General features: G+C 46.9%; 1 protein-coding gene across 1 annotated transcript; it reads right to left on the bottom strand.

The window, feature by feature from the left end:
• Window positions 1–653: 653 nt before the first annotated feature.
• On the bottom strand, window positions 654–13,525 carry VMA12 (vacuolar ATPase assembly factor VMA12). The gene is made up of 6 exons (XM_075904464.2): window positions 13,191–13,525; window positions 8,256–8,329; window positions 7,993–8,082; window positions 6,979–7,021; window positions 6,125–6,237; window positions 654–5,948 (listed from the first exon to the last, which is right to left on the bottom strand). The coding sequence occupies exons 1-6, from the start codon at window positions 13,384–13,386 to the stop codon at window positions 5,853–5,855; spliced, it is 612 nt and encodes a 203-aa protein (XP_075760579.1). The 5' UTR covers window positions 13,387–13,525; the 3' UTR covers window positions 654–5,852.
• Window positions 13,526–13,591: the final 66 nt, after the last annotated feature.

Genomic DNA, 13,591 nt, shown 5'->3' with positions numbered 1-13,591 from the left:
CCCTTCAGCAGAATGTCCGCAACTCCCAGGTCCTTGTCAGTCATTGCTTCCAGATGCCTCTCACCTGTAAGCATGGCTCCCAGTCTGTTCCCATGTGTACATTGACATCTAGCCACATTAAAACATTGTTTGCTTGTACCCAGTGTATGATGTGATCTAAACCACTCGGAATCAGTGATTTGTCTTCATTACTTACCACTCCATGTGACTCGGGGATTTCACCCACACCAAGAAGGGGTTCTGTCTTTGCCTGCCCTGTGACACCAGGTGTATCTGTGCTTTGCAGCTGTGGATCAGAGCCCTGACACCAGCAGCATGTTCACCACACATTGGCCTCCTCTTGGCTTCCACCAGCCTGGTCATTCCTTGCAGGTTAACAACAACAGCCCTTCCTGTTTTGAATTGCCCCAAATTAGTCTCCCTTATAGTTTCAGATCCTTCTCGGTGGACTCCCCAAAGAAGTTAGCTGCCTCCAAAGAGACCAACAGTGCTCCAGTCAGGTGGTTTAGCTGAAGATCCAGATCTGGGGGTTTTAGCTGAAGACTTCAATGGCTGGCACAGGGATGGTTTTGTAATAACACGAGGACAAAGTTCCTAACAAAGAAGGTAGAGAACTTCCTATTGAAGGAGAATAGAAGACAAGAAAAACTTGCTTCCTAGTGACTGAAATTTAACTTTAGTAATTTACAGTCTTCATCTAAGCAGGTGGCTCACCATAGCCAGTTCCCAGACACATCAACCCACTTGACTGTGAAGGATCCACCTTTTTCACATTGAGAGCTCTGGCCCCTTTTGTTCCTGCCATAATAGTTGCCAAAATGGCTTTGTTTCTGCTTCTATTTTTCAAACTATCATCTCTGTTGCAAGAGCCAGGAAGGCTTCCTGGAAGGGCAGGTGACACCTCAGTTGTGATTATTAATCAGACTCTTTCTCTGCCCCCTCATTTATCTCTGTGGCTTTGTTTACCTTTTTTGTAGATATACTTTTTGTTGTTCTCTGAACTTTCACCTGGCTCTAATCACATTGGAGATGCAAGAAAACAGGTGAAACAACATTCCTTCATTTAGGACAGGACAGTGGTCCATCTAGCCTAGCAGCCTGTGTTTGAAAGTAGCCAATGCCAGATGCTTCAGATGGAAAGAACAGAACAAGGCAATTTTCAGTGATCCATCCCCTGCTGCGCAGTTACAAAGATCCGTTTGTAACTCTTCACTTGAGTAATTCAGTATCATCTGCAAATGTTTCCACCTCACTATTCACCCAGTATTCCTGATCACTTATAACTATGCTGGCAAGCACTAGTTCTAGTACAGATTTTTGGGGGACCCCATGATTTACCTCTCCACTGTGTAAACTGACCATTTATTCCTGCCCTTTTTCCTAGTTGTGAACCCCCAGTTACTGATCCATGAGAAGACCTTCCCTCTTATCCCATGACTGGTTAGTTTGCTTGAGCCTTTGGTGAAGGACTTTGTCAAAGGTTTTCTGAATGTTCAATAGTATTACCATTATCAGTCAGATTTTTTGATGAGATTAGCTAGATTGACAGCATCTGTTCCCACAAACTCTTGATTTGCATTAATAACATTAACTTTCCTTTAATTCTTGGGTAATCAAGTCCTGTACCACCAACTCCATTACCTTCTCTGGGCTTAGTGTCAGGCTGGCAGGCCTAAGACCATGGTCATTCCTTTCCCCTTTTTAAAACATGGACACAACGGTAGCTTGCTTCCAGGCTCCTGGAACTTCCCCAGTACTCCAGAACTCACTGAGAATCAACATTAGTAACGTGGTAAGCTACTTCACATGCAACCAAGATTTTTAGGCAGAGGGAGAAAAATTGTTCTCCTTGGCCACTGATGATAGGACAAGAAGCAATGGGCATAAATTGCACTGAAGGGCATTTAGGTTGAATATTAGGAAAACCTTCCTAACAACATGCTTTTTCCTAACAACCATCCTAACAGCAGCTGCTTTTGCGGAAAAACTTGCCAGCTGTCTACACTGGCCACTTGAATTTCCGCAAGAACACTGACTTCCTACTGTCTGAAATCTGTGCTTCTTGCGGAAATACTATGCTGCTCCCATTTGGGCAAAAGTCCTTTTGCACAAAGATTTTGTGCAAAAGGGCCAGTGTAGACAGCTCAGATTTGTTTTGCGCAAAAAAGCCCTGATTGCGAAAATGGCAATTGGGGCTTTTTTGTGCAAAAGCACGTCTAGATTGGCACGGACGCTTTTCTGCAAAAAGTGCTTTTGCGGAAAAGCGTCCATGCCAATCTAGATGCTCTTTTCCGCAAATGCTTTTAACGAAAAGCATTTGCAGAAAATCATGCCAGTCTAGACGTAGCCATGGGTGGCGAAGCACTGGAATAAATTGCCTATGGGGGTTGTGGAATCTAGACCATGGTTCCCAAACTTTTTGACACTAGGACCAGTAAATCCATTCACAAGCTTTTGGAGTACTGGTAACATTCATTTGCATATTCATTAAGCAAATTATGAATATTCAAATAGATTGTTTCTGGTCCTCCCAAAGTCCCCAGTGCCATTGTTAGCAAAGCTTTAGATAGTCACCCACAATATTCTTGCCAGCAAGTTAAGGGAATATGGAGTGGATAAATGGACTGTAAGATGGATAGGAAGCTGGCTAGATCAGGGTTTCCCAAATGTTTTACTTTAGTTGGAACCCATTTATTTTCAATACTGTTTTCTGCAGCCCAAAAATAAACACACACACACACACACACACAAATTAAAAGAATACATTTTCAGTGTTTCACCCGGCTGCATCCTCCACCCAGCCTGGGCCAGGGCTTGGGGAACCCAGCGCCACATGGGCACTCCAGGGCTGTGTCTACACTTGCGGCTTCTTGCGCAAGTATGGCCGTTCTTGCACAAGAATCCACAGAACGTCCACGCTGCCCGCCCGCTCTTGTGCAAGAAATTTAAGTACGGCATGGTAAGAGAGCTTCTTGTGCAAGAGCTATGCTCTTTTTTAACAGGTGTAAGCCCTCTTGCACAGGAGCTCTTGCACAAGAGCGCAGTGCGGATGCTCGGCAGGGATTTCTTGCACAAGAAAGCCCTATGGATAAAATGGCCATCAGAGCTTTCTTGCGCAAGAGAGCATCCACGCTGCCATGGGCGCTCTTGCACAAAAGCACAGCTCACATATGGCAGTGAATGTTTTCTTGCACAAGATGTTCTCACACAAGAAGCTGCCAGTGTAGGTATAGCCCAAGAGGCAGGAGCAGGAGCAGATTGTGGGTAGGATATCTGGCTAAGAGGGAGGGTGCAAGGAGAGGTAGGGTTGCCAGGTGTCTGGTTTTGTACCGGACAGTCCGTTATTTGAGGGTTCTGTCCGGGAAACAAATTGAGAAATACCAGATATATAAAATGTCCGGTATTTTCTAATTAGGTTAAGTTTTATTATTATTAGGTGAATCAGTCTGTAGCTGTGAACTGCCTGGCTGGTAGATGTGCTCATGCTGCGTGAGTGTGTCTACCAGCCAAGCAGTTTGCAACTACTCGGGGGAGAGTATGGGGCGGAGGGCACAAAATGGAATCCCCAGGGCTGGACTCACTTGTGTGCCCGGGTCTGCGTGTGCCCGGGCCAGGCCTGCTAGCCTCCCCCCCCCCTTCTCCCCAGTCCAGCACCGCTGCCCCCATCCAGCCCTGCTTCTGGTTCTCCCATGCTCCTCCTCCTGATCGCCCCCATCCAGCCCCATCCCCTGTCCAGCCCTGCTTCCAGAGGGTGGTTCTCCTGTCCTCCCCCTCCCCCCCCAGTCTCCGCTGGCCAGCCCTCCTGCCAGCCCTGGTTCCGCTGCCCGCCCTCCCCAATCTCCGCCAGACAGCCCCACTGCCCTCAACCCTGCTTCTGCCACCCACCCAGATCTCCACGGGACAGTCCTGCTACCCCCAACCCTGCTTCCCGGATGGCCTATTCCCCCCCCCCCCCCCCCCCGACACACACACCTCCTCCCAGCCCGCCCCGCTCTGCTCCCCTGCTGGCCCGGTATTTTTTTCCCGTGGCCTGGTACCAGGCCGTGGCCCGGTACCAGGCCATGGCACATAGTTTGGGAAACGCTGATCTAGACAGTGCTTGGTCCTGCTGTGAGGGCAGGGGACTGGACTCGATCTCTTGAGGTCCCTTTCAGTTCTAGTGCTCTATGATTGTTCTGTCATCAGAGGCCAAGAAGAATACTTTAATCATTTGTGTTCCTCTTCTCCAGACCATCTCCAATTTCACCACATCTTTCTTAAAATGTGGTACCCAGAACTGGACACAGTACTCCAATTGAAGCCTAATCAATGCAGAGTACAATGGAACTATTACTTCTCATTTCTTGTTCCTGTGAATGCATCCCAGAATCACGTTTGCTTTTTTCGCAACAGTGTCACACTGTTGCCTCATATTTAGCTTGTGGTCCACTATAACCCCTAGATCCCTTTGTGCAGTCTTTCTTCCTAGACAGTCACTTTCCATTCTGTATGTGTGAAACTGATTGTTCCTTCCTAAATGGAGTACTTTGCATTTATCCTTATTAAACTTCATCAGACCATATCTCCAGTTTGTCCAGATCATTTTGAATTATGACCCTATCCTCCAAAACAGTTGCAACCCCTCCCAGCTTGGTATCATCTGCAAATTTAGTAAGTGTCCTCTCTACACCATTATCTCAATCATTGATGAAGCTATTGAACAGAACCAATCCCAAAACAGACACCTGTGGAACCCCACCTGTTATTTGTCCTTGTGTCCGTTTGCTTCCCTTAATCATTTTCTAGTTTCTAACTTCTGACATCCTTCTCCACTGCATCTTTCTTTCATTCGTATTTTTTAATATCTGCCTTCCTTTCCCCTCCAAACAAAGTCAGTTTTTAACCAGTATCTCCTTCTTCCTTGTTTATATAATTTTGGACATCTAGTAAGGAATTCTTAAATTATTCCAATTATAATTTACATTTTTGTGCTTAAATCTCCCCTCCCAGCTCATTTGGGTCAACTGTTTTGAGCTTTGAAAAATTGGCCTTATTAAAGTAGCACATGTATCTATATTCAGACTGTTTGTAAGATATGATTACCTATACCTAAGCCATCTTTAATATATACTTCTGCGATCAGTTTCTCTAGAAGACCTTTCTTAACAGATAAAGAATTTCCTGTATTGGCAGCAACACCTTTTGAGTTAGGCAATTTTCCAGTATGGGAAGACCAGCATGGGAGAAGGAGCCCTCATTCTCCAGGAGAGCAGCTGGCTGCATGGGGGAGAAAATACACTGCCATGAGTGCAGGCCTGGGCCAGGCATCCCTGCTTCAGTCAAGAGCTGGCAGTGCTCATGCTCTGTACAAACTCTGCTCTCCCCTAACACTGTCTACCTAGAGCATCATGCAGGACAGTGAAGAGCATTAAAGAAGTGGCTTTGCTAGAAGTGATAGAGCAGAAGCTAAAGAGGACAGAGAGAAGCCCAGATACTCAGTGCAGGCATTTCATGTGCAGCATCTCCACCCTAGGAATCTGCCTTGGGGCAGGAGAAAGTCATTCTTGTGCACACGGAATTCATTTGTTTCTAACAAGGGACAGAGCTAGAAGATGAGAGGCAGCAACAAACCCCCCACCTCTCCCTGTCCCATTCATGGACTGGAATCCTCCCACTGCTGCTGACTCTTCTGTTCCATGCCAGAATCCCCAGCCAGTGCATCTGGGAATCCATTTCAACTGCGGCAGACAGGCAAGGGACATGGTGCGAGGAAACTGTAGGAAGCACCGGGATCCTGTGGACAAATAATTAACCCACAGAGGTGTAAAAGACCTCCTAGTGTAAGGATCACAGTCTAAATGATAGTCTCCTGACTACAGTCCTCCAAGCTCCCCTTCCACGGTCCGCACCATGACGTACAGTTCAGCCAAACCCACCACTGAAGCCACGATCACAGCCGACAGCACACGCTGGGGGGAAAAGAAGAAAAGGAAAGTTTAATTGATGCTGCTGGAGCTCTCCATTCAGCCTCCTGTGCTTAGTGGAAATGGAAGGACCCTGGCAGGAACGCCAACGTGCTCTGAACATGCCAAAAGACATTCAGGGTGGGGGGGGGAAGGGGGGGGAAGTCCCAGCTGTCACTCACCGCTGCTGTTTCTGTGAAGACGTATTGACTGCCGAGGTATGTGCAGGCAAATGCAGCCACCACCGTGACAATGAAGTTGAATATGGTGATGACCACAGCTTTCATGGACCTAACTGGAGTGGAGGGGAGAAACGTCAGCAGAAGCATTTGCAGATAAAAGCTGTTTGTTATTAGTATGCAACATAAAGGGGGTTGGGTAAGCTACAGTATCACTAGCTGGATCTGCCACTACCTTCCCTATTGTTCAGGCAGAAAAATACTCGAGTAAACTTGCCTTTACCTTTAGAAAATAAACTCCCTTCTTTTGAAGAAGCAATTTTGATTTAAAACACTTAAATTCACCCTCTGCCTGCAAACTGCAGCAGAGGCATATCATTAGTCAGAGAGAAGTAAGCTGGAAACAAAGTGTCACGGGGGAGGTTCTCTCTTCTTTGGGCACCATGCTCTCTCCTTTTGATCCAAACTCCCAATCCTTGAGGCTCTTCAAAATCCTTCAAGCTCTGACATGCTGCATAATCATCCCTTGTCAGTATTTATTGTTTAGAATAGCTCCCTTATTTCAAGCCATCTAGTGCTAACATCCTCCAAGAGGGGTGGGGCTGCCCCATCTTTGAGGATGGGTAGAATGATTTACTTCTCAGAGATTGTTTTCTGCCTGCTTGCTGTTTACTGTCTGAACATAAGAACGGCCACACTGGGTCAGAGCAAAGGTCCATCCAGCCCAGTATCCTGTCTGCTGACAGTGGCCAAAATCAGATGCCCCAGAGGGAGGGAACACAACAGGTAATCCTCCCCTGATCCCTCCCATGTCACCCATATCCAGTCTGGTTTCCTCTGGTGTTGATAGCGCTCACCTTGCCTTCCCAAATCAGCTAGAGTCCCATACTGGTTCAATTCCTAAGAGGAGAAGAACAGGGTTAAAAAAACCTATTCCACCCCAAGTGTCAATTGCATAGGGCGGACAATCCCAGTAAAACATCATGCATTTCTGCCCCACTGCGACTAGAACTATATTCAATCAGTAAGTTTGTATGGATACTACCCTGATGCTCAGGTTCTTGTGTTTAAAATACAGATTTGGTCGCCCTGTTTTTAGGAGGGAAAAAAAGACTTCCACCACTTCTCTTTCTCCCTTCAAAGGCCTCGTGCTGCATCAGTCCTCATTCCTTTAGAGGGACTCTGGAGTGGGAATGTAAGCAACTAGCCAACTACCCAATAAGCATATGCTTATCAACTAGTCACTACCCCCACTTGCTGCCTCTTACCAGAGAGGCAGCAAGTGGGGGGAGCAGGAGCCAGCGCTGGCTTAAAAGCCAGTTTCCCCCCAGCATCATCTCCCTGGGGAGGGCAATAGCAGGGGACTGGTTGCGAGCTGGGAATCGGCTGATTCCAGGCTCATGACTGGTCCCCAATGCTGTGCCTCTGAATCCATTTAAAAAGTAGAGGTGCAGCTAGGGGACCAGGAGTGAGGGACCTGGACCTGGCAGCACTTAACACATTTGAAAGACAAAGCCACAGCAGGGTTAGCTTCCGGGGCTGGGAGCTAACCTCACTGCGGCTCTACAGTTCCCCCCACCCCCATCAACTAATCCAAAATCCATCGACTACTCAATTAGCTAATTACATGCATTTTAACATCCCTACTCTGGAGCCCAACAATGATACTCTTGGATAAGCCAGTCAGGGCCATGGGAAAGCCTTATATGACATTTTCACAAGAACTGAGTTGCTTTTGCATCTGGAGATACCAGACCAAAGAACCTGGGACCTAAATTCATTACTAAATAGTTGTGCTGAGTCCCTTGTTACTTTAACATTAGAGAACAGACTGATCTTTGATTTGGTATCTTCCATGCCTTTCTTCAGACCTGGCAGTTGATGTTTCTTGTTATCCGCTTGTATTCCTCATTGGCTAGCTTAGCCTTTATCTTCTCCAGACGGGCCACCAACTCTGGATTCTAAAGATAATTAATAAACAAGAGAAACTGCAATGAGAGGTGAGGTGCCATTAGTTAATCTGTACATTTATTGACACATGGAAAACATCTAGCTTTGGCATCCCTAGCTAAGAGATTAAAACAGTGTACCAGCCACAGCTGTAGCCAGCATTTATTCCATGCTTGTTACATACCCTTGGAGGTTTCTCCACTTCAGGGAGATAGATCTCGCTGCCTTCCAGTAGTTCATGAAGATAGACTGGAAAACCTAAAACATAAAGAGTTCCTCTAAATCCTTTTGGTTCAAAAAAGCAGGCAGAGCAGTCAAATGTAACATCCAGGTCGTTCTCTGGATCCCTAAACTAAGTAACATCAAGGATGAAACATAAGAAGTGTCTCCAAGATCATCAAAGTGTGTGTGTTAAACAGAATGGTAAAACAGCAGCAATTTTTTAAAAAACAGCCATTTTAATTCAGTTACATAGTGTCAATAAGAACAATATAAAAATCCTTTCCATTCAGATGAATGAAAGACAAGTAGCATTATAACTACATTTTAAATTTGATTTGAGATCAGTTTGAGCAATGAAGTTGTTAAGTGAGGAAAGAGCCAAATGAGAGGTTTTATTTTGACTGTTTAACTTGCATTTTTACACTTTGCAATAGTTTTCATTTAGCCAATTCAGAGACTTTTTGTGGATAAAACTGTTACTTAAAAGTTTTGTAGAATTTTTTAGTCACAATGGATTCCCAAGCACTTCAGAGGAATTAAATTCTATACACTTGTCTAACAACTACCAGCTGAAGATTTCAATCCATTTTAAAAACCATAACTTAGGCCACCCATACTCTGTGAAGTCACTAAGTATTACTCTCATTTTACAAATGAGGAAACTAAGGGGTAGGTGTTAAGTGATTTGCCCAAAGTGAAAGAGCCATGAAAAAGCCCAATTTATGCCACTAAAGGTGTCAATTATGCAATCATTGTTCCTGCAATAGGAAAAGAAACACATAATAGATATAGGCATGACGAGACAGATACCAAAAGGGGTCTCTGGAAGCAAGAGTTGGAAGAGAAATGTGCTACAGCACAAATACCGGCCATCCTGTCTGAAAGGATAGAGGTGGATAGTACCAGACAAGAGGGAAATAGAAAGACAAGGTCTATAAATCACATGACTCAATTCCATGAAGGTTTTTATAGACAAAAATGAAGCCTGAAGTAAAACAGTAGCCTGAAGATTGTGCTAAACATGTTTATGCGTCTTTGTACATGTGAGGAAGGGAGCAGCAGTATTGTGTGGGAGAACTGGGGCTTGAAGAGACCATAGAGAAGCAGAGGTAATGGAGGTGAAAGGAACCAAAAGGATTTCAGGGTTTGTTCCTCTTGGTTTCTGAGGACAGGACAAGGAGTAATGGGTCTTAAAGTGCAGCAGGGGATGGTTTAGATTGGACATTAGGAAAAAATTCCTAACGTGTCAGGGTGGTCAAATATTGGAATAAATTGCCAAGGGAGGTGGTGGAATCTCCCTCTCTGGAGATATTTAAGAACAGGTTAGATAGACATCTGTCAGGGATGGTGTAGACGGAGCTTGGTCCTGCCTTGAGGGCGGGGGGCTGGACTCGATGACCTCTTGAGGTCCCTTCCAATCCTATTATTCTATGATCAAGTCCAGCCCCCGGCCCAAGGCAGGACCAATCCCAACTAAATCCCAACTAAATCAACCAGCGAGGGCTTTGTCAAGCCAAGACATAAAAACCTCTAGGAATGGGGATTCCAACACCTCCCTAGATAACCCATTCCAGTACTTCACCACCCTCCCAGTGAAATAGCTTTTCCTAATATCCAATTTGGACCTCTCCCACTGTAACTTGAGCCCACTGCTCCTTGTTCTGCCATCTGTCACTACTGAGAACAGCCTCTCTCCATCCTCTTTGGAACCTCCCTTCAGGAAGTTGAAGGCTGCTCTCAAATCCCCCCTCACTCTTCTCTTCTGCAGACTAAACAAATCCAAATCCCTCAGTCTTTCCTCATAGGACATGCGCTCCAGCCCCCTTACCATTCTGTCGAGTATCAGAGGGGTAGCCATGTTAGCATGAATCTGCAAAAGTGGTGAGGAGTCCTGTGGCACCTTATAGACTAACCGAAGTGTTGGAGCATAAAGTTTCGTGGGCAAAGATGAAATGGGCCCCTTATAATTTTGGTCACCCTCCACTGGACCTTCTCCAATGCATCCACATCCTTTCTATAGTGGGGGGCCCAAAACTGGACACACTACTCCAGATGTGGCCTCACCAGAGTGGAATAAAGGGGAATAATCACTTCTCTGGATATGCTGGCAATGTTCCTCCTAATGCATCCTAATATGCCATTGGCCCTCTTGGCTACAAGGGCACACTGTTCACTCATCTCCAGCTTCTCATCCACTGTAATCCCCAGGTCCTTTTCTGCAGAACTACTACTTAGCTGGTTGGTCCCCAGCCTGTAACAATGCCTGGGATTCTTCCGTCCCAAGTGTAGGATTCTACACTTGTCCTTTGTTGAACTTCCATCAGATTTCTTGTGGCCCAATCCTCCAATTTGTCTAAGTCACTCTGGACCTTATCTCTGCCCCCCAGCATATCTACCTCTCCCCCTAGCTTAGTGTCATCTGCAAACTTGCTGAGGGTGCAATCCATCCCCTCATCCAGGTCATTAATACAGATGTTGAACAAAACCAGTCCCAGAACAGATCCTTGGGGCACTCCGCTAGAAACCAACCGCCAAGCAGACATTGAGCCGTTGATCACTACCCATTGGGCCTGACAGTCTAGCCAGCTTTCTATCCATCTTACAGTCCATTTATCCACTCCATATTCCCTTAACTTGCTGCCAAGGATATTGTGGGAGACCGTATCAAAAGCCTTGCTAAAGTCAAGGTATATCACATCCACTGACTTTCCCATATACACAGAGCCAGTTACCTCATCATAGAAGCTAATCAGATTGGTCAGGCATGACTTGCCCTTCGTGAATCCATGTTGACTATTCTTGATCACTTTCCCCTCTTCCAAGTGCTTCACAATGGATTCCTTGAGGAGCCCCTTCATGATTTTTCCGGGGACTGAGGTAAGGCTGACTGGTCTGTAGTTCTCTGGATTGTTCTCCTTCCCTTTTTTAAAGATGGGCACTACATTTGCCTTTTTCCCCAATCATCTGGGATCTCTCCTGATCTCCACAAGTTTTTGAAGATAATGGTCACAGGCTCCACAATGACATTTGCCAATTCCCTCAGTACCCTCGTATGCATTAAATCCTGGCCCACGGATTTGTGTATGTTTAGCTTTTCTAAATAGTTTCTAACTTGTTCTTTCCCCACCAAGGGCTGTCCACTTCCTTCCCATACTGCGCTGCCTATTGCATTTGTCTGGGAGCTGACCTTGTCCGTGAAGACAGAGGCAAGAAAGCATCGAGTACTTCAGCTTTTCCCATATCATCTGTCACTAGGTTACCTCCCTCATCCAGTAAGGGCCCCACACACTCTCTGATCACCTTCTTATTGCTAACATGCCAGTAGAAACCTCTCTTATCCTTCACAACCCTTGCTAGCTGCATTTCCAATTGCGCTTTCGCCTTCTTGATAACTCCACTGCATCCTCAAGCAATATATTTATACTCCTCCCTAGTCATCAGTCCAATTTTCCACTTCTTGTAAGCTTCCTTTTTGTGTTTAAGCTTACCAAGGATGTCCCCGGTAAGCCAATCTGGTCGCCTATCATATTTGCTTTTCTTGCTGCGCATCGGGATGGTTTTTTCCTGTGCCTTGAGTAAGGCTTCTTTAAAATACTGCCAGCTCTCTTGGACTCCTTTCCCCTTCATGTAAGCATCCCAGGGAATCCTGCCCATCAGTTCTCTGAGGGAGTCAAAGTCTGCTCTTCTGAAGTCCAGGGTGTGTATTTTGCTGCTCTCCTTTCTTCCTTTGGTCAGGATCCTGAAATCTATCATCTCATGATCACTGCTTCCCAGGTTGTCACCCACCTCTACTTCCCCTACTAGTTCCTCTCTGTTTGTGAGCAGCAGGTCAAGCTGCGCATGGCCCCTGGTTGGTTCCTTCAGCACTTGTACCAAGAAGCTATTCCTAACATTGTCCAAAAACTTTCTGGATTGTCTGTGTACTGCTGTATTGGTCTCCCAACAGATGTCAGGGTGATTAAAGTCGCCCATGAGAACCAGGGCCTGTGATCTGGAAGCTTCTCTCAGCTGTCCAAAGAAAGCCTCCTCTATCTCATCCACCTGATCTGGCAGTCTATAGCAGACACCAACCATAACCTCACCCCTGTTGCTTCCACCTCTGAACTTAATCCATATACTCTCAATAGTCTTTTCTTCCTCAAAATACTGGAGTGCCAAGCAATCATACTGCTCTCTTACATACAGTGTAACGCCTCCTCACATGACAGTGCTCCAGTCATTCAAGTCATCCCACCAAGTCTCCATTATTCCAATCACATCATAGTTCTTCAACTGGGCCAGGGCTTTTAATTCTTCCTGTTTATTTCCCAGGCTTCTCGCATTTGTGTACAAACACCTTAGATAACCAGCTGATCGCCCTACTTTCTTCATTCAAATCAGGGATCCTCTTTTGTTGCTTGTTCCTCCTTGTGTTTCTTCCCGGTATCTGACTTCCTCACTTACCTCAGGGCTTGGGTCACAGTCCCCCAATGAACCTAGTTTAAAGCCTCCTCGCTAGGTTTGCAAGCCTGCCCTCGAAGATGCTCATTCTTCTCTTGGTTAAGTGGATCCCATCTCTTCCTAACAATCCTTGTGCCTGGAACAGAGTCCCATGGTCGAAGAAACCAAAGCCCTTAGGTTGTAAGAGTTTACAAAAGCATAATTTGGTTGCAGGCTCTGTTGCATAGATTTATCATTCATACAAAGGTCCCCACTTTGCAGCAGGTAACACTGTCCACGCCTTGCCAACAATGCTTTGGGGACCTTTCAAGATCTTTGGATGGAAGCAAATGTCCTCGTCGTGATCCCCCAGGGTCCAGGGGCTGCGCTGGCTGGAGGCTCCGCCAGGAAGGGTCGCGGCCGAGGCTACAGTCAGCGCAGCCGCAGGCCCAGGCCCAGGCCCCGGGGCGTCTCTTACCTGCTTGGCGCAGGGCGCCCTGCAACTTCCGTAGCAGGCTGAAGGGGACGAGGAGGCCGGGGCCACGCCCGTCGGCCTGGGCGGCCAAGGCCGCCTCCAGCTCCGCCCGCAGCTCCAGGGGAAGCCGCTCGAGCTCCCCGCTGGCGGAGGCTGCCGCCCGCGCCAGCCGCTCCCCGACGCGCATGGAGGACGCCATCTTGAACAGGGCGGGCGGTCACATGACCATAGGCCAGGGCATTCCGGATCAATCATGGCGAGCGGGCTTCGGGGGAGGGGAAGGATGCCGGCCGCAAAGGACGCTGGGAAGGCGGCCGTTGCGCAACCGGCAGGGTTTGCCATGGTGCGGTGCATTGTGGTCTGGTGGTGGTGACAGGGCTCGGCCGCCGTTGTCCCCGCCTCGG

The sequence above is a fragment of the Pelodiscus sinensis genome, chromosome 21 (assembly GCF_052426305.1).
Source record: "Pelodiscus sinensis isolate ZL-2025 chromosome 21, ASM5242630v1, whole genome shotgun sequence".
NCBI classification, from domain to species: Eukaryota; Metazoa; Chordata; order Testudines; family Trionychidae; genus Pelodiscus; species Pelodiscus sinensis.
The sequence above is the reverse complement of the archived record's forward strand: the minus strand, read 5'-3'. Positions and strand labels throughout refer to the sequence as shown.

Coding starts and splice junctions, on each gene's coding strand:
- VMA12 (XM_075904464.2), bottom strand. CDS start 13,386: ATGGCGTCCTCCATGCGCGTCGGGGAGCGGCTGGCGCGGGCGGCAGCC. Junction 8,330..13,190: donor GGGCGCCCTGCGCCAAGCAG/GTAAGAGACGCC, acceptor TTTATGTTTTAG/GTTTTCCAGTCTATCTTCAT. Junction 5,949..6,124: donor TCTTCACAGAAACAGCAGCG/GTGAGTGACAGC, acceptor TTTTCCCCCCAG/CGTGTGCTGTCGGCTGTGAT.